Source organism: Tenrec ecaudatus, chromosome 6 (genome assembly GCF_050624435.1).
Source record: "Tenrec ecaudatus isolate mTenEca1 chromosome 6, mTenEca1.hap1, whole genome shotgun sequence".
Taxonomy (NCBI): Eukaryota; Metazoa; Chordata; class Mammalia; order Afrosoricida; family Tenrecidae; genus Tenrec; species Tenrec ecaudatus.
The window spans coordinates 78711198-78738702 of NC_134535.1; the positions used below are offsets into that span (position 1 = coordinate 78711198).

The 27505-nt window shown below is 36.3% G+C and overlaps 1 protein-coding gene across 1 annotated transcript; it reads right to left on the reverse strand.

Moving 5' to 3' along the window:
• Positions 1 to 13870: 13870 nt before the first annotated feature.
• LOC142450984 (olfactory receptor 9K2-like) lies at positions 13871 to 14794 on the reverse strand. Its single transcript, XM_075552917.1, has one exon. It carries the CDS (start codon positions 14792 to 14794, stop codon positions 13871 to 13873), a length of 924 nt encoding a protein of 307 aa, XP_075409032.1.
• Positions 14795 to 27505: the final 12711 nt, after the last annotated feature.

Consider the following 27505-nt stretch of genomic DNA (forward strand, 5'->3'; position numbering starts at 1 on the left):
ATGAATGACTTGGGTATGGACAATACGTTAGTGAAGCACTTAGGCAACTGAAAATAATTTGGTTGGGAGAGCTTATTTGTTTATTTGGAGTCTAGGTACCTACAGCAGAAGAAGGCATTTGGGCTATTTTTGGTCTGGTTATTGATTTTGAAGTGACATACTCAACATAATTTCTGATAAAGGTAGCAATTGCTAGGTCTTTTTTATTTTTAAGAGAAAATATTTCCAAGTTTGCACCTGTCTTCTGGATGATGCCTCATATCTATTTAATTTGCATCAGTAATATGAATATGAACTGTAATAGGCAAGGTAACAATAGTTGATCTAATAGCAGAGAAACTAAAATCTTAGACTTATTTAAGAAATATTTTTTTAACGTGTAGTTAGATATTTTTCACTGTTCAGGGTCATAAAAGTGATTTCTCAAGTAACTCTTACTTGCAGAGGCTAAAGAACTAACACTGTAACATGGTTTTGATGCCTTTGCTTACAAGTATTGTGTCCCCCATTTATTAGATTAATGCATTTTTCTTGTAAGTGCCACATGTCCACAAGTTAGCTATATTGAAAATAAATCAAAAGTCAAGTTAAGTCAATTTTTGTTATATATATTTGTGTGAATATTTATCCATCACATTAATAGTCATTGGATTCTAGTACCTTCTGAAACCTATATTAAATACTCACTGCGATCTAGTCAAGGCTGACTCATAGCGACCCCCTGTGGATTCCCAAGACTGTAACTGTTTACTGAAGTAGAAAGCCCAGTATTTCTACCATGGAGCTGACCATGGTAATAATTATACAGGTATTGGGTATAAATAAGAATAAATGTGGAAAGTTAGAAAGATAATCCGGAAGACATATGAGCTAATCTTCTACTTATAGAAAAGAGTAATAAAATAAAAACAATTGGATATAAGGTATTCAATTATTTTGCGTACATTATTTGCACAGAGGGTTACTTACTATTTTTCATTTGGATTAAGGACAGCCCTTACTTTGAGTACTTTCTTATTTCTACTGTGACTATATGATGCCATGATTAGTCAGGATTCTCCTAGGAACATAGAAACCATTCGAATCCCAACAGAGGACTTCACTGCAGTGAAAAAGCTGAAGCGTCAATGAAGCCACTGAAAAAAAATCGAAACATGTAATGTTGACATGAATCAGAGACTAGGAATCACAGACAATTGTACCATGTAGCTATGGTTTCAGTGTGCAAAAGGGGGTGAAAAAGATTTCTGGCATTTTTAAGGGTGAGATTCACACTGGGATTTGACTGGCAGGAGATTGGACCATACCACTGGGGTATAGAAAATACCCCGATATGTAAATAAATGGATGCAAATAAATTTCACTGACCTCTACTCTAGAATACAAAAAGGTCCCCTAACTAATATTTTAAGATATGAACAATCCTAAAAAAATTCAAGATTCTCAAAAGCCATGTTCCACATCTTCATGTAAGTATAGTATTTTGTTGAATCTTTTTCCGTACTAGCAAAAGAATCTGTTTGATGTGTCTAATGTAGAAGGCATTTTAGAATATTGCAAACCATCTTATAAATAGTGTATATTACTCATAATTCTAAGTAGTTTTCAAAATATCTTACTAATAGTTCTAAACTGATATACACTGAAAATATTATATTCTACTCTAAATAATATAGTTTTTTTTGTCTTTTCCCCCAATACTTTGTCTACAAGTAGATTCTAGGTTGTAATTAAACAACCACAGGGCAAGAGAACAGGAAATCTCCAATTTGTTGAAGAAAACATAAACGACATTTTTTAAATGTCAGGCTTTTGAGTCAAATAAGTAAAGAACTGTGCTTTCCTTTTTTCACATAACCTTCATACGCTCATTTATATGTTAACCTGACACTACACCAAGTGTCTCATTTCCTTTAATCAGCAATTACACAATTTCTGCTGTAAGAGGACAAAGCTAAGTGCCACAATGTAAGACAATGGATAACTGCTGATAATAATACTCTTAAAACGTTGCTGTATATGTTATGCGCTCATAGATCAATGAGGAAAATCATGGATCTCTCATCAGTTACTGAAAAAGCATTTCAAAGTACTCAACATCTTCTTGTTATGCTTTGAAAATCACTTTTCATCCATTAACTATATTCTTAAGTATAATTACTTGCATTTGTATTTTTAGTGGTTATTATATGGGTAACCAATACATACTCATTTTTAACTTTCCATAGGCTATTTTAGCTCATCATGTACCACTTCATGTAAACTCTAGAAACCTTAAACCATGGAAGTATATTGACCCTTTTACTACTGTGTTTAAGCTATAATTATGGCATGCCATGACATAAATTAAGCCATAAATGTTACATAAATCATGACATACATATGATATAAATTTTGTGCCTAAATATGACAGATGATAAGCCCTAAACACACTTTTTACAATTTTGGCTTGTAACAGTCATCTGCTATTCAAAAATTATAAGATAAAAAATTGCTTATATTTTCCCAACCCCTGTGTTTTTCATACATACATACATACAAACAGATTCTTGTGGTGGTTGTTATTGCTAGTGGCACAGAGTCCATTCCAACTCGCAATGATTCCATGTGCACTAGAACACAGCTTGGTCCTGGGCTAACCGCCAAATTGTGGTTATGTTGTCATCCATCGTGCCCCCGGGTCAATTCATCTCTCTGAGAGGCTTCCATTTTTAAACTGACCCACTTCATCTTAATTTATTGGTACCACTCCTCTTTAATATGAAGAACTTCCTTTAACATATTTTAGAGGGAAATTTTGTCATAATGCATTCTTTCAGTTTTCCTTTGTCAGAAAAGCCTTTTGTTTTAATTGAAAATTTTAATTGTATGTTTTCTAGAGATAGCATTTTGAGTCACTCCCAAATGTACATACTTTTAATCACTTAAAAACATTGTTACACTACTTTCTGACCTTCATACTTCTAAAGGTAAATCCACAGTTATAAGAATGAATGTTCTACCATATGTAAGTGAATATTTTCTCTGGTAGTTTTTTTAACTTTTTCCTTTCCCTTTTTTTAATTGTTCTTAGCTTATGGATGTATTGTTTTTATGTATCATCTTTATTTACATCACAATCTAAATCATTTTTATTTATTTAATGTAAACACAAGTAGCCCTGGTAGTGGTTGCAATCCATTCAGCAGCTCTGCAGAAGAGAAAATTGAATAATCTACTCCCATAAAGATTAAGACATGGAAAACTTCATTGCTGTTGTGTTGTTAGGTGCTTTCAAGTTGGTTCCAAATGACAGTGACCCTACACACCCATCCGAACAAACACAGTCTAGTCCTTAACCATCCTCACAATTGTTCTTATGTTTGAGCCCATCGAGATAGCCCCTGTGTCAATCCATCTTGTTGAAGGTCTTCCTCTTTTTCACTGCCTGCTTCTTTACCAAGCATGATGGCCTTTTCCAGGGACAAGTCTCTCCTGATAACATGCCAAAGTTGAAGAGGCTTGAGGAAAGTCTCACCATCCTTGTCCCTAAAGAGCATACTGGCTGTACATCACCCAAGACAGATCAGTTTGTTCTTTTGGCAGTCCATGGTACTTTCAAAATTCTTCACCAACACCATAATTCAAATGCACTGATTCTTTTTTCAATCTTCCTTATTTAATGTCCAATGTTCACATGCATATTGAAAGATTCTATGGACAAAATATTTAAATCAAAATATCAAAAGGAGATGGAAAGAACACACAGTTACTGTATGAAAAAGAACTAGGCCAAAACTTTATTAGATAGTTCTATTCTGTCTCATGAGTTTGCTATGCATCAGAATCAATTCAACAGTACCTAACAAACACAACAAATCGTGACTACAGGTCCGTTTGTGTATATGTATATGTGCTTTAGGGACGATATGTATACTTGACTTCTCACAGCCTATTACACTCAGTATTTTCCCACTTTTTAATTCAGTTACTACCATAGAAGTCTTATATATTTTCCTATTTATGTTACAGTTATCTTATATATCAAGTATCATAAGCATTTCAAGTCATACTAGACAATATTACATGCACACTTTCATTTAAAAAATATGTTTTTTCTTTTTGTTTGTTTTTCAATTTATTCTCAAAATTGTAGACTTTACATTTTATTTTTAAAGTTTTCTCATTTATTGTCATAGATGTTTTATTTATTTTTAATTTTAGAGTCACTTTAAATGGAAGGAAAACATCTTCCGAAAATACATAGAATTCCCATATATTCCCTCTTCTCAGAGCACATTGTTTTGGGGTTTGTTTGTTTTTTCTCCATCTTACTGGAATCTTGCATTCATGTAGCATATTCTCACAAGTCATAAGCCAGTGACATATAATAACTAAGACTCATAATTTCCATAGCTACCTGGTTGACATCATAGATAGCTGGTTGTAGTTCCACTACAACTCAAATGATGGTTCAAATCCACACAGAAGCACCATGAAAGAAAGGTCTGGTGACCTGCTTCAGTAAAGATTATAGCCAAGAAAACCCAACAGAACACATAGTTCTGCTCTGGCACACAGAGTCACGCAAGAGATTCCCTTCTTGGTGATAGTTGGCTTCGTATGTTGTGCAGGCTTATCGCATGGATAACACTAAGACATCAGAGTCTCAGGGGTACAATGGGCTATGCCTCGGGCCGCTAACTGCTAGGTCAGCACCAGCTGCTCGGCAGGAGAACTACAAGGCTTTCTAGGCCTATAAAGACTTGCCGTTTTGGAAACTGACAGGGCAGTTTCTTCCTCACCTATAGAGATGCCTTAAGTCAGAAATGACTCAATGGCAGAGATTTTTGTTTGTTTTTGAGGATGTCATATGTTCACTATTACAGTATCATACTGAATAGGTTCACTGCCTTAAAAATGCCCTTTGTTCAATGTGCTTTCCTCCAGAATCCTTGGAAACACTGATTTTTCTAGTGTCTACATGAATATCTTTCCCAGAGTCATATAGTTGGAAACATATATAGTGTGTTTATCTTCACATAGAAGTATGTTTTGGGGTCTCTTTTGTGTTTTCATAGCTTTATAGCTTATTTCTTTTCATTACTGAATATAATATTTCATTGTTTGGATGTATCACTGTTTTTGTATCCATGTACCTATTGGAGGACATCTTGATGGCTTCCATTTGGGGGCAATTATAAAGAGCAACCATAAATTGTTCACTGATCTAATGAATATGTTTAAGAACATTTTGTTTGGAATAATAAAGTGTTGCTAATGTGTTTTTTCTTCAGGACTGTTTTTCTCTGTGTGTTTTTTTCCTGAGCCAAATTACATATTTTTATAAGGCTTAGGTGTTACATTTTCTCTAGTTCAAGTTTTATACCACAACTATTTCATATACATATACAAGGGGGTACCAGAAAAACCTGGATTTTTCCCACTAGGTGAGCATTGAGCAACTTTCTCTGAGTTAGTGCACCCAATGGCGTCGCCTGGGAAGGTTCTTTCTGGTCACAGTGAATTTTTCATAAAAAGTTTTGCTTAAACCTCATTTTTTGTCATGGCTAATTTAAGAGAACAACATGAAATTGCGAAATTTTCTTTCCTGCTCGGGAAAAATGCTACAGAAACCTTTGTGGTGTTGCACACAGCTTACAAAGGCAGTGCTAGGGGGGAAACCTAAGCGTATGAGTGGTTTTCTCATTTCAAAAAAGGTGAAAGGTTTATTGATGACAAAGCTTGTTCTGGGCATCCATCAACTTCCCAAAAAGACAAAAATGTCGATAAATCATGCACTTGGGCTCAAAGACCGACAATGGACCGTTGAAGAGATGGGGAGTTATCTGGAGCATCTTGGAGCTCCTTTCAGTGTATTTTAATGGGAGATTTGGGAATGAGAAGGGTCCCTGTGAAATTCGTGCCTTGGGCTCTGACTGAGCAGGGAAACGAGCATGAGTGGCAATATGCCATGCTTTGAAAGAACAACTACAAAGCGACCTAGACTTTTTTTCCAAGGTTATTACAGGTGACAAGACATGGTGCTATTCTTACAACCCTGAAAGCAAACCTCAATCATACCAGTGGTAGATGTCATCATCACTGCTCCAAAAAAGCTCATCAAGTGAAATCAAAGATCAAGATGAAGCTGGGTTTTTTTTTTTTTGTTTGGTTTGTTTTTTTTATGTGAGGGAGATAAAGCATTTGGAGTTCATGCCACCAGATCAGACTGTTTATCAAGCTTTCTATTTAGAGGTGCTGAAAAGATTGTGTAACAGTGCATGACCAAAAAGACCTGATTTGTGGCAGTCGGGGGACTGGTTTTGCCACCACGACAATGCACCTTCTCATGCAGCCATATCAGTGCTCTGGTTTTTGGCAAAAAACAGCATGTGTCTCTTGCCCCACAGAGAGTCATGGAAGGACAGCGATTTGTTAATGTAGAACAGGAGAAGTAAAAATGAGTGAGGTGCAGTCAGCCATCCAAACAGGTGAGTTTGAAAATGCTTCCAAGAATGGAATCGCAGATTTCACAAATTAAATGTAATGGAGAGTACTCTGAAGGTGATAAGTTGCTGTATAAAAAAATTTTAAATACATAGCTTTGGGGGGGGGATCCGATTCTGTGGAGGGGGGGTATCACCTCATATATGAAGTAATTATTTCACTCATAAAATAAATATTATATATTATGTAATGATAGTATGTTCTTTTTCATTCCAGTGCTATGGAATACAGCAAAAACCACACTTTTAAAATTGTTTTTTATTTTAATTTATCTTTTCCTAACTAGGAATTTGTAAATGTAACTGTTCTTTCCATATAAAATTCATTGTTTAGATTTTTTTCAATGGTGTTGTATACACTATAATTCTAGTCATCAACAGAAAATGATGTTGTTATTTAATCATTAAGATATTTAGAATATAATAGCCCTAACAGCTCAGATAAAACTAATGTTCTCTCACCAGAATAGGCTTGAATGGCAATGAGTTTTGGATATTGTTGGTTAATATTTTATACACACTAGTAAATAATTTTGAAAGTTAATGGTTTTCTAGGGTAATATACTTTTCTTCATTTTCTACAGTCTCTATAGGAGTATATTTGCTTTTGTAATAGAAACAAGAATTAAAGCATTTAATGTAAAATTTTAATTGCATGCAAAATTTTCATAAACATTACAAGACGTAATTACATAATTAAAATGTATTAAATGTGGATACAGGTAACTATTTCTTGGGCACATAAACAAGGGGACTTCAGAAAATTTGTAGGAAAAGGGAAAGAGTGGGATAAATGATGTTATATTGAAGAAATTACTATAAATGAGGTGAAATAAAATGTGCTTAAATTGTTGAATGCAAAATTGATGTTCTGCTTAGTAAACCCTCACCCAATTCACAACACATAACTGTTGGGGTTTTTTTTTGATGTTGCTTATTTATTGAATACCATGTGGGAGAAGAGCTTTAATATTCTTTGTCTTTTTCTGAATAATTCTAGTTCTTGGCAAACTCTGATTCTGATTCTGGTTTATGGTCAGCCTTACATTTCCTCATAAAAATCTAACTCCGTGTGTGACAGTGTCTATCTTAAAATTATATTATCTATTTTATTTTGGTATCATTGTTATCTCTAATCACATAAAAAGAACAGAAAAAAATTTCCTCTGTGGAATAGAGGGAAAATCTTTGAAACCTGGAACTACTGTGACCAATTATGGAGCTTCTGTGCTTTGTGCACTTACCTAAGTGCAAAAAGTCACAGAAATATCATTTTGTAATTCTAAAGATACCCGACAAACATGAACAAAAGGAAAACAAGTGACATAATGTAATTATGCCAAAGTAAGGCAAAATAACATATACTGCCTTTGTTTATAAGTTTATAATAAATATTTAAGATTTTATTAGACAAAAGTATATGCTGCATAACCAAGCAATGTGAGTAACCTATGACCAAATATTAGTTTTATATAATAACGTCTATACTGTTAAGAACATGTTTTGTTTACAAAGACAAGAGGACTTAGAACCTTATTTCAATATTTTGATTTACTTGAGACTATGAATCCTTACACAGTTATTTTCCCCAGAAATTTATATTTCTCTTATTTGTATCCATCTTGTAATGATTGACATAATACCTATTGCAAAAAAATCAATGTTCTGAACTAATTGCACAATAATATTTCTAATTGGAAACCTACAGCACTTGTATTAGGCCAGGTTGACTAGAGAAACATATCCAATGATACCCATCTATGTGTGAGGAAGAGCTTCAGCTCAAGAAGGCATGCCAGCCCAGTCCAACCCAAGTCTGTAGGTCAGATGCTCGTCCATAAGTTCTACTTCAAATTTAGGTAGCCGCATGCAATGACACAAAATGCAGGAAGATCACAGATTGATGGGTGCAGAGGCCCAAGGTTGGTGGAAACATGGCAGGGCATCAACAGATCTCTAAGAGGCCAGCAGAGTCCCAGCAAGCAGGAAGGTGGAATGGCAAAGAAAGAGAGGGAGGTTCCCAGGGTTCTCCTTATGAGAAGGCCACACCCTCAGGGAGCCATCATCAGGCTGTGACATGATTGACAGGCTGGATTCCTTAACAATTCATAAAAATTCAAGTTGACATAAAATCATCTGCCCACTTCTCATTTCCTGTCCTAGTTAAAAATGTGTTTCCTTCTGCACAGGTGTCTAACAGTTCAGCTAGATGGCATGAGAGAGAATGTCATGCTGTATGGGTCACTTGCTGAACCTCTGTAGAAATGTCAGCTTGCTTGGCTACCATTGTGGCAAACTGGACTCATTCCAGCAAACCAATAGTGCAAAACAATGTTTTGTGTTCTTAAATCAAAGGAAACAGAAATAGAAAGAAATCTTGATATTCCTCATAAGTGGTTGACTCCTTATTAATAGCAATTCCATTTCTGAATCTTGCCATGTTGAAGCCTAAAATTATGTCACAGCCTCAATGGATGTGATAAAATTGCTGCTTTTGATCAATAAGAGCAGATTAATTAGATTTTCAGTAACCTTGATAATCATTTGTGTGGGTTTTTTGTTGCTGTGTTCCTTTCAATGTCTGTTATAATTTCTGCTTGCTTGTTTGTTTGTTTGTTTGTTTGTTTGTTTGTTTGTGGTGAGCCAGAGGTAAAGTCTGGAACCATCTATGAGCTACTTTCTTTTTTCCTAATCTTCTCTTCCTCTGAGTCTGTTGGAGTATTTGTTTCTTTGGTTTTTGTTTGTTTGTTTGCTTGCTTGTTTGCTTGTTTGTTCTGACAGTTTCCAGGGTAAACTTAGAGTACCCAAGGGAACTCATACCAAACTTAATCAAACATCATAAACTGAGGTTTGAGCCTAATAGTGTCTTTTCAGCAAAGCATTCCTTTATGTCGTTCTCAAGTTGAAACCATGTGGGAGCAGAGCTCCAGTACTCATTTTGTTTTTCTTTTTTTTTTTTTTTTTAATAATTCTAGTTCTTAGCAAACTCCAATTCTGATGATCAGCTTCGTGTTTCCCCGTAAAAATCTAGCATCCTGGTGTGATAGTCTCTATCTTGAAGCTATATTATTTGTTTTATGTTTTTTATCATGTGATTTTCAATCACACAAAAAGAACAGGAAAAAATATCCCTCTGGAGTAAAGGGGAAATCCTTGAAATCTGGAAGTAGTGTGACCATATGGAGTTTTTGTGCTTTGTTCACTTGGCCAAGATTGAAAAATCAGTCTTCCAATTTTTATTATGAGTATATAGATGACTTTTTATTCCTCTAAAATAAAATAATCAGGTTTAGGGCTTTTAACAACAATATTTGTAAAACTCTTTCTACCTCAGAAAAAGAAATGTTTATAATTTAATTAGTTTTAAAACCATCTGTATGTGTTATACTTACAACGAAGGCCACAAAAATAAAATTTCTTACTCATCACATTATATTAGTACATACAACTATTAATATGACTATCAGTGAGGATGGTCATGTGGCTGAGGTTAGATTTCCTCATTATACTGATATTCCCTAAGCGTTCTGTATTTATCACTAAACCCAATTCACTAAGAGCTGTAGACAATTGGGAAAGAAGATAAGTCTTATTTCCTTAAGGATCATCTACATAAATTTGGGTGGAACCTTCTCTGAAGGCTTTCTGTCACATTCTCCCAATTAGTTATTTATCATTTGTATATGAGGAATTAATAAATATTTCTGTTATTCTTTTGGCTATATTTCAATAAGATGTCCTTTATTTTGTTCCTCAAATTGTTACACCTCTTCTCATTGGAGTTCATTCAATTGATTCGTGTGTCCTTTTAAAATGCCCTATCCTTTTGTCTTAATATTTCAGGCCCATCTGGTAAGTTTCTTGTTTGGCCCTATAATCAGATATTTCTTCAAGGAACTCTGGACCCTATGGTTGGAACAAGGTATTAGAAACCAATATCTGAGCGCTACGAGTACCTATTATTACTGAAGTATCACTGCTCTAGATTCTCCCAAATGGGCTGAAATATATATACCTATGCATACTTACTCATGTGTACATACATATCTAAAATTTTTCTGAAATTCTATAGATGTATCTATGTTGATATGTTGAGGAGATTATCCTGATGTCTCCAACTCCAATCCCATCTCCATTCTCGCCCTTACCCCTATTTCTGAAAATGAGAAATTTAGTCCTCACCATTTGTATTCATTTATTGATTTGTTCATTCTCAATATACATGCACAAAGGGCTCAGAATTACAAATCTATACCCCACGGAAAAGGGAAACAACTCTACCACACAGCACACGGTTTCTATGCACTATTCCTTTTTTATGACTCTCACAACTGCATTCAAAAAGCCTTTTTTGTGGTTTACTCATTTTACTCAGGCCAGCACCTTTTTTACCTTGCTTCTTCACTGAGGTCACATCATGTGTTTGTATTATAGTTTGATTCTTTGTCACAGAACACATTCTACTCTATTCTGTGATTCCCTGAACAACTAGTGGATTTTTTAACTTTTATACATTAAGGTTCACTCGTTATGCTATGAAATTCTATGAGTTTTGACAAACGCTCAGTGCTGTGTACCTAATAACACCACAATGCCACACCCTAAAAAGTCCCTTGGGTTTTACTAATCACACACTCCACACTTCCCAAACTTCTAGATGCCCGTCTGTGTTTTCTCATTGTTTATAGTTTTGCCTTTTCCAAAATGGACTTATGCATTCACTCAGTAAATTGGATTAAAGATTTGTCCATGTTGTTGTGTAAGTTAAAAGCGTTTATCTTATAACTAAATGTAGTACTTTATCTATTTACCTATGGAAAACATCCCAATTGGCCTCAGAGTTCAAAAATAAAGTAAAACCCTGCAATAAATATTGATGGGAAGTTTATTTATCAGTATACATTTTCAAATAAGTGAGGTAAGTCCCTAGGAACAAAATTACTGAGTAATACAGTAAGTTAATATTTATAAGAATAATAAAAATTTTAAAAAACACTAAATCCATTGCCATTGAGTTCATTGTGGTTCATGGTAAGCTGAAAGGAGGGCAGAGTAGAACTGTCCCTGTGAGTTTCCTGCACTGTACATCATTATGCAAATAGCCCCTCTTTCTTCCATGGAGTAGCTGGTGGGTTTCAACCACCACACCTGTGGTTTAGCTTAAACTATGACATCACCAGAACACCTTTTAAATTGATAAGGAGCCCTTCCATTTACCCTCATATTGACTATACCAAATTTCAACCCCAGAGTCAATGGATGAGATTTCTGTTTACACTGCATCTTTGTCAGCATTTCCTATTTGTTTTATATTTTTATAATGTCAGATATTGATCTTTCAAGGTTCAATTTTTCCTCTTAAATAAGTTTATAATCAAGGACCCACCCATTCCCTGGAAAGGGCCAAGAAACTCCTCTAATGTAAGTCAATGTGGTCCTCTTCATCAGAATTTAAATTTAGAGGAAAAAAAGACAAATTTTTTAAATGCTGGAGTTCACATGTTCCAGATAAAGCATGCACTGTGATTGGATTCTGATCACATATCCTTTTACAGTTCTGGCTTTCTTCTCATGCCTTCGAATGCCTTGATTCCTATCCAATTACCAGGTTGTTTCCTTAACTTTCCTATTGACTCGATGTGCTTCAAATATCCTCCTTGTTTACATTAATCAAAATAAATTTTAATATTTTACAAATAAAAGTAACTGACAGAAGTTATATTAAACAAGCTGAAAAAAGAGATGTGGTTGTGATGCAAAAGTTGGTGAAACAATATTCATTGATTTCTTAGAAAAGCAAGGCGTCTTCAAAAGGTTCATGGAAAATTTTCATGATCTCTCAATTCCGTCAGTCCACAAAATTTCAAAGGCTCTTTGAATAGGTCAGAATAAGAGAAAGTCTACTTTTTAAATCTAGTTTAGAATAATGAAAAAACATTTTACTCTCTGTGAGCATCAAATATTAACGTTATCTTTGTTTCTGTTTTTTTAATTAGATTAAGTAATAATTAAGGAATGTTGGTTACGATTTTGTTTTTCTGATCCTCTACCATGTCTGCTCTCTCCTTATCCTTCCTCTCCTTTCTAACCTCCACTAGGAGTTGTATGCACTCTATGGCATCTGTGTATTTCAAAAATGTGATTGATTACATAGCTGAATTTTGTTATGCTGGTAGTAGGTAAAGTCACATTAAACAGCACATCTTTTGTAACATCATCTCAGCTCTGCACCTTTCCATTACCATCAATCTTCCATTTATGACACACAAATGATACATCAAGTGGTACAACAGAAGCAGTCTTTTGATGCTATTCATCAGCAATATTTTCTGTGAATTTTATCTCATTTTTATATTTTCAGACCTCAGAACACATACTTGAAAACAGATGTCTGAATCAGGAAAATTATAGCCTGCTGGCAATAAAAATACTACTCAAAAAAGGTACCTGTCCTCATTAAAGTGCAACATCAATACAGCAAATACAAAAAAATTAATATCACATATAATTTAAACATCAAATTCAATATAAGAATTCCACAGCAATGAAATACATGTATGTATAAAGACCAGTTACAAAAAATACCCCAACAAAACAAACCAGTAGAAATTAGTGAAAAGGTATGAAGAACTTTTGGCTATTTTTCTCCTCTAGAGTACCGCAGTACTAAAGACTTTATCTTTCTGGATTTGGGTGCTGTGTTTACAAAAGATTAGACACAGAAAGTCTTTATCTATCTCTTTGATATGATAACAAATCAATACCAATTGGTATAAAGATAATTACTATTAAGATATAATTAAACACTAACAATAAATTGAGTTGTACTGATAAACTCTTGATGGCACAAGCACACACACAAAAAATATTAAGCTATACTTTTATTCAAGAAATATGGGCCCCAAATCAAGTCACCATAAGTAGGCTTTATAAAAGAGTTAAATACAACAATTCAGAAATAAGGCTGCCTTGGATTGGCACTTTCTCATGTCATTTGAGATTACAAATACTACTTTTAACATCCTATCACAAGAAATATTGTGCCTATTTTCCAGATAGGCCTAGAAGGAAAAAATGAAGTTAAAATTTTACATATCTTAAAATGATACCTAGAAATATCAAGGAGTATATTTATAGTTATAAAATCACTGTAAAGTGTCACTTTCTGAGGATTCACACAGAAGAATCCTCTTAAAGAAAAGTTTGTGACATATTGTTACTACTCCTCCAATGAAAATAATTTCATTTGTGGAGTGGGCAACTTAAAGGATTATCAAACTAATCAAGTTTGATTCCCACATTAAAAGCAAATTAGAGTAAAAGAGTCAATGAGCCTATTAATGAGAAAAACATAAGAAAGTGGAGTTAAGATAGAATTTTTTCTACCCTAGCATTTTCCTCAAGGCTTGTTTCACATCCTTGTTTCTTAGAGAGTAGACCAGGGGGTTTAACATGGGGGTGATCAATATATAAAATACTGAGGCCACTTTTTGAAGTTCAGGATTATTTGGAGGTATGAAATACACAAAAGAGGCAGTTCCGTAGAACACACTTACAACGCCCAAGTGGGAGCTGCAAGTGGAGAAGGCTTTCTTTCTCCCTTCGTTGGATGGCATCTTTAAGACTGCAGATACAATATATATGTAAGATAATAGAATAACAACTATGGTGGGCAGAATTATGAAGACAGCCAAACAGAGAGATACCATCTTATTGACCGTGAGATCGGAGCAGGAAATCTTCTCAATTTGGTAAGAATCACAGTAGAAGTGATCAATGGCTCGAGAAGCACAGAAAGACACTGAGAATGTGACATTGACCTGGAGTAGAGACGTGACCCAGCCACAGAAATAGGAACCTGCCACCAGCAGTGCGCAGAGGCGTCGGGACATGTGGATACTGTAAAGAAGAGGATTGCATATGGCAATGAAGCGGTCATAGGCCATGGCTGCCAGGAGGAAGCCCTCTGTTACAATGAAGAGGACAAAGAGGAAGAACTGGGCCACACAACCTACAAAGGAGATAGTCTTTTTCTCCGACAGGAAGGTGATCATGGCTTTAGGTGCGATAACAGTGGAGTAGACAAGGTCAATGAAGGAGAGATTGCCTAGAAAGAAATACATTGGTGTATTCAACTGGGAGTCAGTCACAATGATTGTCATCATACTAATGTTTCCCACAAGGAGCACGCCATAAACCAGCAGGAAGAGTAGGAAGAGGAGACTGTGGTACTCGGGACGGACCCTGAAGCCTACAAGAATGAAGTCAGTTACATCTGAGTAGTTGCCTACTTCTTTGTCACCCATGGCAAGAACCTGCTAAGAGGTACAAGACAAGGTTAAAAAGTCAATCATCTCTCTTTTCTGGGAATTATAAATGATTCCTTTTTCTTGTAGAAGACCTGTAAATTCTCTGTTTTCTCATTTCTACTAAGCATTTATTTTATGATTTATTGCAGCCTTTTACAGAAATTTAATCTGAAGTGAATCATACATTGCCCATCATCACAATAATTGTCCATCACCACACCACACTCATAGTTCCTTCAAGGGTCTATCCATCTCCTGTGCTTGTACTGGAACATGTTAGAATGCTTTTCTCTTAAGCACTATTTCATTATACCTATTTAACTTCTCATTTAATTTGCATGTTAACTTCAAAATAGCTGAAGGGTTTGGGAGACAAATAAATACTCTTATCATTAACTGATCATTTCATATGATTTTATGCTCTAGAGTGCATGTTATAATAACTAAGATTGGTACTGTGGAATACATTCCAACTCAAGGTGACCACATGTGTGTCAGAGTAGAACTGTCCTCTGCGGAGGGTTCAATGGCCGCGATCTTCCAGAAGTAGATGACCAGATCTTTCTTCCAGGAGACTCCAGAGGGTTCTCAAACAACTAACTGAACATTTACTAAGTGAACATGTTCATCATTTATACTATTGAGGGACTCTCATATTTTATAACACAGAATCAAAAAATAATTTAAAATTTCATGAATGACACTACTCGAGGTTAATAACACAAACTCCACAGCATGGGTGAATTTTAAATACGTCACCAAGACATTTCATTGTGTATCCTGTTAAACCCTTCACAAATTGGAACAAATCCTCAGCTATTTGAGTGGAGAAAACTCAGACTAGTTACCAGGAAAAATTCAAGGATCCTAAAAATCTCTGGATAAAACTGCCAAGAACCCAACTTGATCTTAAAAGCATCTATGTAACTAAGGGAAAAGAAAGCTACTAAATAGTAAAATTCCCTTTTTAATTAGGGAAAAATAATAATTTTAGAATGCTACTTTTACTGATTTTTGTGTTTATAGGGAGATCGAGATATTCACAAAATGTTCAACCATTAATTTGAATCTATTACACAGTTTAGTCTAAATTTTTAGTTCTATAACTTTGGAAATTTTGATATCTCGATTTGACAAAAAATTAAGTCAGCTTCCCCTTTTATTCAGACTTTAAAATCAGTTGTCATTTAAAACCACCTGGCACCGAGGTCTCCAATGGTTGCAGCAGCAGCAAGATCTTTGTCTCATTGAAAGCAACAATTTGTAACAAATGCATTTATTTTTGGTTCGGCACCAGTAACAGAGACAACATATTTTGTCCTTGAATTTCAACCTACTTCAAACATTTGATTATTTTGCCCTCTTGATTTTCTCCCAAATTCTTCTATTTTTATTGTCCTCATCATCTCTTCACCTTTTCTTTCTTACCTCTACTCACTGTCAACTCTTCTCTTTTTCTTTAATTAACTTGTTCACAAACCTGGCAACCATTCAGTTTTATGATTTTTAAAAATTCTCCATCACCTTTTATGATTTTAAAAATTCTCCTCTGCAATTACAAATTGAATTCCATTTAAGTAATACTAATCAAATCTACTGCTGAGAAAATTGCTAGGTGTACGTGTTAACTTTCATAAGGATGTTTTCACTTAATTATTCTATTAAAACTATGTCTAAATGGAATTAAGATAACAGAAGGATTTCAGGCATGATTACTATATAACTGGTAAGAGAATAAAGAGATTAGAGATTATTAGCAAAAGTATCAAGACCTATCAAATTTATATACACACGTTGGAATTTTGTCATATTTTGTTGTGATATATTCTTCATTTAACATACAGTTACCCATGTTACTAACCACATGAGATATTACCTGAAACTACACATATGTAGTGTCAAGAGCCCAGGAAATAATTATCTGGGATCAATTAGATTTCAAAAGTAATCTATGAAACCAATCATTCATTCATCCACTGAACACTATGGAACACCTACTAGATGCTACCTAGAAAAAGATGATACATAAAAACTAAACATAATTTTTTTTCAAAGTACAAATGTATTTTCATCTTGGCCTACATTTAATTACTATGAAATAGCCAATATCAATAAAATTATCTCAGTAGCTATGTGCATATTATATTTGTACCTATACTAATGTTTATATTGATATGTAGACATAAACAGGAGAAAGATAGGGATTTCTGCTATCATAAAAAGATCTACAGCCTTGGAAACCTAAAGGGCCACTTATATTCTGCCCTACAGGGTCATTATAAGTTGAAATCAACTCAATGTCAGTGGTGATGTAGCTATAAAGCCTGCTAAGCACGAAGGAGAGACATAAAGACAGAGAAGATATTGTCAAGTAGTACTTATGAATACAGCAAACATAATACACAGGAAATTTTCATGAATCATCTTGATCTTGCCCTCTGACATACTCTGGGCATATTTCAGATATTGGGTGAATATATTTGGTTCAAAATATGTGGTTACTATATCTTTAAGAAAAAGTTAGGGATATCAGGAGAGCAAAAATCAGACTCCATTATAAATTACATGGTAAAATGAAAATTAAAGTCTAAAGAAGTTTGGTACCATAAGGGACACATTTTAAAGCTAATGATCAACATGACATAATAATATTCATTAAGCATAGGAAGGATTCTTCTTATTGGTAGAATTACCAGGACATGCAATGTCTAAATCAATAATGCATTAGACTCCTAAAAGTTTTTTTCTAACATTTTCTAACATTAACTTTTTCATGGCAGGGCTTATTTAGCTCATTAGGAAAAGCAATATAAATTTTCAAAGTTCATAATCACAGTTTAAAAAATTTTAATGAAAAATTTTACCTTTATAAAATTACTTCTATACATTAAGAGGCACAAAGGTATTCATAAATAGCCAGTTATTTAATTGTAATTGACATCTACTTACATTATGTCTTACCTGAATATTTCCTTCTTAGCTTATCCTAATCACTTTTCTAATGTTTGATGCAAGCATGCAAAGAATACTGCATTTAGTTCTATGAGAGGCAACAAAGAGATTGTGAAATTATACACTATGTCAAAAATAGACATTTTAGAAAATAAAAGTTTAGCTCAAGCTACAAAAATATATTTTATATATTTTTAGAAATATATCATTTTACTCTCAGTTCTGGTTATACCCTAAGATCAGTACTATTTCATTCACCAACTATGAATGACTTTTTTATTCTCTTAGTAGTAGTTTTGCCTGGAAATCTCCTATAATAAAGCACCCTTCTTTAAAGAAGGCAAATGAAAGGCCTCCTCTTGCCCCATGAATATTTCTTTCCCAAAAGTGGAAAGAAAATGGACCTGAACTTGTAGCACCACACCACCTGAGCCTGTCTCCTCCACTGCAGCATGTCTTGAGGACCTTAGAATGAGGAAGGTGAATACAACATGGAAATTTAAGGCGAGCAAAGACAAAGCCACCAGTGAATAAGAGCAGTCCCTGATGACCTGCAGGAATGCATCAGGGAAGGGGGAACCCATGGTGGCCTTTGTTGGCTTTAATGCAACTATTTCGGGTCATTACAAAAAGAATTGAGTAGAAATGAGTCCCTCTGAAAGAAGTTAAGAATGAGTCATTTTAAAAAAAGAGGAGAAAAAAATGATTAGGGCAAAGACTGTAAAGATATGCTTTATAAAATTGATGTATGTATATGTATGAACTGTGATAAGAATTGTATGAGCCCCAATAAATTGTTTAAAAAAATAAAATAAAAAATAAACATTAAAAAAAAAAAGAATGAGTCATTTGTGGAATAATAACAATAGCAAACTCCAGGTCCATCCCAAGAGACCACCTAAAAAGAGACAAAGGGAAATAATGTCATTATGACAATCTTCAAGAATTCCTAAAGTTTTTTTATATGACTTTTTGTTAGAAATATTTGTGATAGTGTGAGATAATGCGTTCTCCATAATCTCCATTCTTCAGTCTAATCTGTGCCTTCTGCAGCCAAGGTGAATTTATCTAAAACATCTTTTACAGGGCAGCCCCACAGTCTATGTTCCCCCATAGGCTCTTTTCTCATAGAATTTTAGTCTCAGAAGAATGATTTCCATTTTGCATATGGTACCATAAAAGAAACTGCAAACCTTCTTGCCTGTGTATTAATCATTAAAATTAGTAAGCAATTAATATGCAAAGTAATAGTTGATAACTCTAGCACAGGACCTTGCCATCTCTGGTAACTGTATACTGTACTGCTAGCTAGACTTCATCTTTGAAGTTCCAGAAACCAGAATACATATATCTAACAAATAATAAATTCATATACCTAATGAAGATAAGCATGTAGAAAGCTTGCTATTATTGTGGTTGCTGAGAGCACTGAAGTCAATCCATGGCAACCAAATGTACAACAGAACAAAATGTTGCTTGTCCACTATTAGCTCCATAATTACCCACCAATTGGACCATGGTGGTCCATAATATCTTGAATGACTGCTTTGGGGAAGTACATCACCAAGCCTTCCTTCTCATCCTGTCTTAGTCTAGGAGCTCTGTTGAAAAACACAAGCCTCCACTGACAGACCAATAGTGTCTGTGTACAAGGTACATTTGACAAAGAACCAAACCATGGTCTCCCACATGGAGGGCTAGAATTATACCATTGAACCTAATGCCTCAGTAGCCATTGTAGAATGGACCATACTGAATTTTAATTATTTAAGCCCTGGTGGCATAGTGCTTATGCATTGGGCTGCTAAACACAAAGTTAGTAGTTGCTTCATGGGAAAAGACAGGGCTTTCTACTCCAATAAAGAGTTACAGTCAAGAATCTCAGAGGGTCAGTTCTATTCTGTCCTACTGGGTCGCTAGGAATCAGAATGGACTTTGTGCCAATGAGAGAAGTACAAGATAAGATAGAAGAATTCAATGATTAAATAAAATTTTCTTTAGCATACCTAGCAGCTACATATTGCAAAAGTAATGTTGCATAGAGAATAAATATAGCATTGTACTGTCTTATGAGAAAGAAGGTGACTGAAGCTATGAACCAGACAACTGCTAATCTCGGCTTGGCTCTCTCTCCATTGTTTGGTTGAGGGTGACAGCTGAAATAACAAGTTGCCTCCTCTCTGCCTCTCTTCTCTTTCAGTAGGCAACCCCAAGCATGTTCTCACCGTAATAAGAGAAAGGAAAAAAGATACCAGAAAAACAAAACACTTGTACAAGGAAAACTACATAGTATTTCTACACGAAATGAAAAAAAGGATTTTGCCAGGAAAATGGTGACTACTTAGGACTTACCCACTCGGAGCTCCTGATGTCAGACGAGAAATTTGGGAGGTGAGGTGAAGGAAACTGGGAGACGGAGTACTGAAATTACAATTATTGCTCTAGGGTCTCTCCTGAACACCCCCTTTTGTGATTTCCACTCAGAAAACCAAAAATGCACTAAATCGAATTAGGTTCAGCAAGCTGGGCTTGCATGCTACAGCTGAAAAGCTCCTCCTGCCCTTTCACAGTGAATAGCGATTTCTCCAGGCTGACACCCTAAAGGGGACATAATCCCAGACATGAGGAGAACCCCACACCAGAGCTCTCCGTGCTGTTAGCTGCCTTGAGCTCATAACCTGGGGATTGGGGATGAGATGTAGCCATAATTTTGAGTAGAAAGAAAAAGCAGACATTTACCTGAGGCAGATCGTGGTGTGGGAGAAAATAGATTGATAGTGAGTCCAGGGGGAAAATTCAGTTCAAATTAGCCGAGAAGGAAACAACCACCCCATAATCTGGATCTCCCCCTCTGGGGGTCAGTGTGACAGCCCCCAAATCAGAGCACCTCACAAGCATAATATTAAAAAGAGTGAGACTATATATTATTGGTAAAAACTCAAATCCCAGCCTCATTGCTCAGCTCCAAGTAGCACATAGAAGGGGTCCCTTAACATAAATCAGCATAAGATGAAACTCACACTATAGAATGCCATAACTTACCTACAGGGCCAGGAGCTTTTTTACATAACAAAGACCCACTGAAACAAGTCTAAGCTTCTAACAGAGCACAGAGCTAGAGCCCAGAGCTAGGGAGACAATTTAATTTAATTCTATTCTAGCTGGCCAGAGGGAAAATATTTTTTTTTAATCCTCTGATCTAGTAGGGCACCAGCAGTCTAGATAGGACAGTAAGCCCAGATTCTATCTCAGTGATTTTACACACAGCTGGGGAGGTCCTGACTGTCCTGGGTCCCTACATGGGGCTGTGGGAACACACTGCACCATCACCACCACCCCGCCCCTGCTGTAGTGCTACATACAGCACAAGGCAGGTATACCAGTAAACTCCAGCGCTCAATAACACAGTGGGAACTGACACCTGGCCGCTGTTGCAAGCTTGCCTTTGTGACTAATCAATCCCACCCTGCTTCTGTGGAACCCTACATCAAGCAGGCACACAAACCCACTACTTTGAGGGACAGTTGGAATTCCTCCACCTCACGAATAGGTGATCAAGCCTGTTATCTCCTTTCTTACCACTCTATTTCTTCTTTTTTTTTATTTGCTTGCCCTTCTATATTTCCCACCACAGTCAGTCTCAACAGAGCTCAGGTTTGTTTGTTTTTTTCTCTCTCTTTCTTTCTTCTTTTTCCCTCTTTTTCCTCTTCTGTCCCTCACTTTCCTATCATACGCCACTACTGGATTCCAGGCGACTACCCTCCACCTAGGGCAAATAAACCAAAAGAGCATGGGGAACTCCAGCCTGTCCTCTGTGGGAGTGCTGTACATCACACAAGGCAGCTGTGGCCACCATCTACAGTGTTCCATGCTACTGAGGAATCTCTATCCGTCCTCTAAGGTGATCTTGCCAACTAGGACAATATTGCCCAGCAACAACTGGATCCCTGCATTAAAAGGGTACTCCAACCTGCCATTGTGTGGCAGACTTTAAAACCTTCCAGCCCCGCATTCAGGCAATCATGGATCAGCTATCTCTTTATTCTTTACTTTTGCCTTCTCTTTTTCTTGTCTCTTTACCATCACAGTCAATCTTAGTCCCCTTCTTTCTCCCTCTTCTCTTTTTCTTTCTTTCTTACCTCTTTCTTTGTTCTCTTATCTTCTCTCTCTGCTTTTGTGATTCTCTCCCCTTCTCTTTCCTTTGACATACCACTGCTGGTTTTCTGACCCCCTACCCTCTAAATAGGGCAGCTATGCCCACCTAGTAGAGAGAGCTACAGCCTGCTCCCTGCAACAGTGCTGCACACAGCATGAGACACTGCTACATATAGCATGGCACTGGGTTCAGCTATATCTTTATTGTGTTTATTTTTATTTCTCACCTTCACATTCCTTTTTCTATTTTGTTTTTCTTTCTTTTTCTTTATGTTCTACATTAACTTTTTTCTTTTCTCCTCTTCTTTTCTTCTCCTACCACAGTCGCAGCAGATTGCTTTCCTTTTTTACAGTTTTCGCTTTTGTTTAGTCTGTGCATTTTTGGGTGTGGGTGTTAGTTTGCTTGGCATTTTTGCTCCAGTATTTGTTTTCTTCTTTCTCTCTTTTTCTTCTCCTCTCCCTCTTCTTTCCTTTGACAAGCCACTATCGGCCTCCAAGCCACTCCCCTCAGCCTAGGGCAACTCTGAAGGCCCAACTGGGGGAGTTCCCACCGGCATTTGTTGGCTTTAGAAGCAACTGGTGAAATCACACCAGTACTCTTCCATACACCAAACAGTAGGGATTTATCCCCTTCAAATGGTGGGGGAAACACCAGTCTAAATCCTGAGGCCCTACAGTGACTTGGGAGGGACTCCTAACCACCACTGCTGCTGGAACATTTACCCAATATCCAAGGATATCTCCCTGACTAGGGTAATTCCCCTGGAAGCTACGGTACTCTACACCAATGAGGGTACACCTACACATCCTCCTCAGAACTCCAGTTTCAAAGGGAAAAGACATAAGCTACCTGAGGTGCAACAAGCACCGTGAGGCTTACTTAGAGATCATCCAGTGAAACAACACTTGTGGGCCCACAATAACCCAATTAGAGTCACATGAGAGGACTACCCAACTCACATTCCAAATAACAGAATACTGGTCGGCTAGGGGAAGAGAAAACCCACAGAAAGATACAGCAGTAGCCTGAACCCTCAGTACAGTTATCGGCAGGTAGTTCATAGAAGCATTCATATGAGTTCCCCAAGAGAGACCCCAGTGCTTTTTGACTCTGGAAGATGGCTCCAGCCTCCTCTCAAACAACACGTAAACAGCAACCAGTCTTAACAGCCTGAATGAAAAATCAGGAGAAACAGAAAACAATGCTGAAATAAGTCATGAACTTAACAATGTGCATAGAAGAAGCAGATATTGACCTGCCACAGAAAGAAATTTTAAGAATGCTGCCTAGAGTCATATGAGGATATGAGGGAAGCAATACAGAAATAGAATGAAATGACAGGGGAGATAAAGGCAACCCACCAAAGGGAAATACAACACTTAAGGGATGAAATAACAAAACCCAGTGGCAAATTGACAGACTTTGCCAACAGACTTGAGGAGGCAGAGAATCACACCAGTGACCTAGATGATAACAAAGCAGACCTCAGTAAACTGGAAAAGCAGTCAAATAAGACAATCAGAGAAGCTGAAGAAAACCTGAGCCCCATGTCTGATACTATGAAGAGAAACAATATTAGAATAATTGGACTACAGGAACAAGACACAACAAAGAATTCAACAGTGAAAATAGTGAGGGAATTCTTAGAGGAAAACTTCCCCAGCTTAATAAATGAAAACCAGGCAACCATTCAGGAGGCTGAAAGAACACCAGCCAGACTAAATCCCAAGAAGAAGTCACCAAGACAAATAATAGTCAAATTATCCAATGATGATGAAATGGAGAAGATCATAAAAACAGCTAGGGAAAAGCAAATAGTCATGTATAAAGGTACCTGAATGAGAGTATGATCAGAACTATCAGCAGACACAATGAAGAAAAGAAGGGAATGGAGTTACATATTCCAAAAATACTTTTCCTGGCCAAATTATCAATTAAAATAGATGGAGAAGTAAGAGTCTTCCCAACAAGGAAAAATTCAAAGAATACTTCAAAAGAAGCCCAGAACTAAAAAGATCCTTGCTGATCCAATAAGGGCCGAAGATCAACACTCGCCGAGGGAAAATAAGAGACCACCACATAGAACTACCCCACCAATAGGGTGACAAAGTGAAAACATCCCTGAGGATAGCATTGACTCAATAGTGGAAAGAAGGCAAACATAAACCACACACACAACAGAAGCAGATAGGTAGGTAAGAAAATACCCAACACAAATGTACAAGATGACATCACAGAGTTCACAAATGGAGATGATAACACTGAAAATCAATGGACTGAACTCGGGCTTTAAAAGGCAGAGTGTAACAGACTGGCTCAAAAACATAACCCATCGATCTGCTGCCTACAGGAGACACATCTCAAGGATGCAGACAAAAAGAAGTTGAGAATTAAATGCTGGAGAAAAATACACCAAACAAGTGGCAATGTCAAAAAAGCAGGGGCAGCAATCTAAATATCTGACAAAACTAATCTCAAGATAAAGGCCAAAACAAGAGACAAAGAGTGGCACTATAAAATGCCCAAGGGAACAGTAGACCAAGAACTATGAGCATAATAAATATATATGTGCCCCTCAAGACACCCGCAAAATTTATAAATCAAACTGTCCAAAAGATGAAAAAAGAAAACACAGGCTCAACAACTATAATAGGTGACTTTAATATACCACTCTCTGAAAATGACAGATCACTAGGAGAGAAACTCAACAAGGAGGCTACAGATCTAAACAGCACAATTGGATGACTTGATAGATATTTTTACAACCTTCAACCCCAATACAAAAAATTCACATTCTTTTCAAGCCCACGTGGAACATATTTGAAAATTGACAAAATGCTGGGACATACGTCGAATTTGAGTAATTCGAGCACATGGAAATTATATAGATGTCTCTGTCTGATCACAGTACCATAAGGTTGGAAATTAACTAAAGGTCAGTGAAGAAAACAAGAGAAAACAATTGGAGGATGAACAATTCTCTATTGAAAATTGAGTGGGTATTGACTCAGATCAGAGATGAAATCAGGAAGTTTCTAGAAACCCATGAGAAAGAAAATACGATGTACCAAAACTTTTGGGAAACACCAAAGACATTTATCGGAGGAAGGTTGATAGCAATACATCAACCTTCAAATTGACAAATGAAAAAAGGAGACTGGTGGATAATATGCTGGAACAAAACTTACACCAATTAGAGCAGAGTCAACAGAACAATCCTACTAATAGCAAGAGGATAGAAATAATAAAAATCAGAACTGAGATACAGTAGAGGGAAAACAAGAAAACTACGGGGAAAATGCAGCTAAAAGTTGGTTCTTTGAAAGAATTAACAGAATTGATAGACTGCTGTTAAACCTTACCAAAGAAAGGAAAGAACAAATATCAATTGCAAAGATGTTGGATGAAACCGGGAACATTACAACAGACCCTAATGAAATCAAAAGGATTATTACACAGTACTATGAAGGCCAAGACTCTAACCAATTCAACAACTTGAAAGACATGGGCAAATACTTGGAAACACAATCCCTCCCTAGACTATCCCAGATGGATGTCAAGAACCTCAACAGACCTGTAACAATGGTAGAAATAAACAAGGTTATTAAGGGATTACCAACCAAAAAATCCCCTGGGCCAGATGGCTTCATAGGAGAAGTCTACCAAGCATTCAGGGAAGAACTGACACCAGTCCTACACTAACTCTTCCAGAACATAGAAAAAGACTTGAAATTCCCAAACTCTTTCTATGAAGCTAGTATAACTCTGATACCTAAAGCGGGCAAAGATCCCACCAGAATTGAGAACTACAGACCAATATCTCTAATGAACATCGATGCAAAAATGCTTAACAAAATACTGGCCAATAGAATACAAAAGCATAGAAAAAATAATTCACAGTGATCAAGTGGTATGCATACCAGTGATGCAGGGATGTATCAACATATTGAAGGCCATCAGTATTATTTGCCATTTTGGCAGGAAAAGTAATAAGAACCCCATGATAATATCGATAGATACAGAAAAAGCTCTCAACAACATCCAACGAGCATTTATGCTTAAGACACTCAAGAAGATAGGAATAAAAGGAAAATTTCTCAATATTATACAAACTATGTATGAAAAACCTACACCCAACATGATAGTTAATGGAGAAATGATGAAAACAATTCTGCTGATAAAGGAGACCAGAGAATGATGGCCCTTGTCCCCACTTCTATTTAACATCAGACTGGAGATCCTAGCTAACAACTTAAGAAAAAGAAAAGATATCAAGAGTAATCATCTAGGGAAGGAAGAGGTGAAATTATCATTATTTGCAGATGATATGATTCTATACAATCAAAATTCCCTAAACTCCACAAGTGAAGTGTTGGAAGCAATAGAGGAATGTGGCAGAGTGGCAGGATAGGAGATTAACAAACAGAAGTCCATCCATCTGCTATCCACATCAGGCAAGATCGCAAAAAGAGATGATTAAAAAGGTAGTGCCCTTTACAATAGCCAGGCACAAATTGAAATATCTAGGGATACACCTGACTAAAAAACAATGAAAGATTTGTATGAGGAAAATTATAAAACACTACTATAAGAAACCAAGAGTGACCTCAACAAATGGAAGAGCATCCCATGCTCATAGATTGGAAGACTCAACATAGTAAAGATGTCAGTACTTCTCAAGGCACTATATGAGTTCAATGCTATCCTGATACCACCATCCTTCTTCAAATAACTGGAAAAACTGATTACCAACATCATATGGAGGGGGAAGACACCCAGAATTAGCAGAGCACTCCTCAAGAAGAAGGACAAACTGGGAGGGCTTTCTTTACTCGACTTTAGCGCGTATTATATGGCCACAGTAGTCAAAAGAGTGTGGTAGTCTTATAAAGACAGAGAATAGAAAAGAGCTGAAGATCCAGAAATAAAAACATCAGCATACAGGCAACTGATCTTTGATAAGGACCCCAAAAATATCAAATGGAAAGCAGATTCCTCTTCAATAAATGATGCTGGAAAATGGATATCTATCTACAGAAAAACGAAGCAAGACCCTTACCTCATTCCACGCACAAGAATAAACTCGAGGTGGATCACAGACCTTGAGATAAAACCACAAACAATTAGGGTCATTAATGAGGGAACTGGGACAAACCTGAGAACCTTGGCACAGGGAATACATAGGCTATCGGAAATAGGGAAGGACACAAATACAGAGGAGTCACAAATTGACAAGTGGGGTATACTGAAGATAAGTCATCTGTGTACATCAAAAGAATTCACCAAGAGAGTAATAATAAAACCCCCAGACTGGGAAAACATCTTTAGCAATGACACATCGGACAAAGGCTTTATTACTAAAATCTACAATGCTCTGCTAGCTTCCAAAAAGAAAAAAATTAATTTCCCAGTGAGGAGGTGGGCAAAGTACCTGAACAGAAATTTCAGAGTCTGAAATCCGAATGGCCAGTAAACATATGAGAAATTGTTCCCGATCATTAGCCATAAGAGAAATGCAAATTAAAACAACTATGAGATTGCACCTAACACCCTCAAAGATAGCCCAATTCAAAAACAATCAGAAAACAAATATTGGAGGG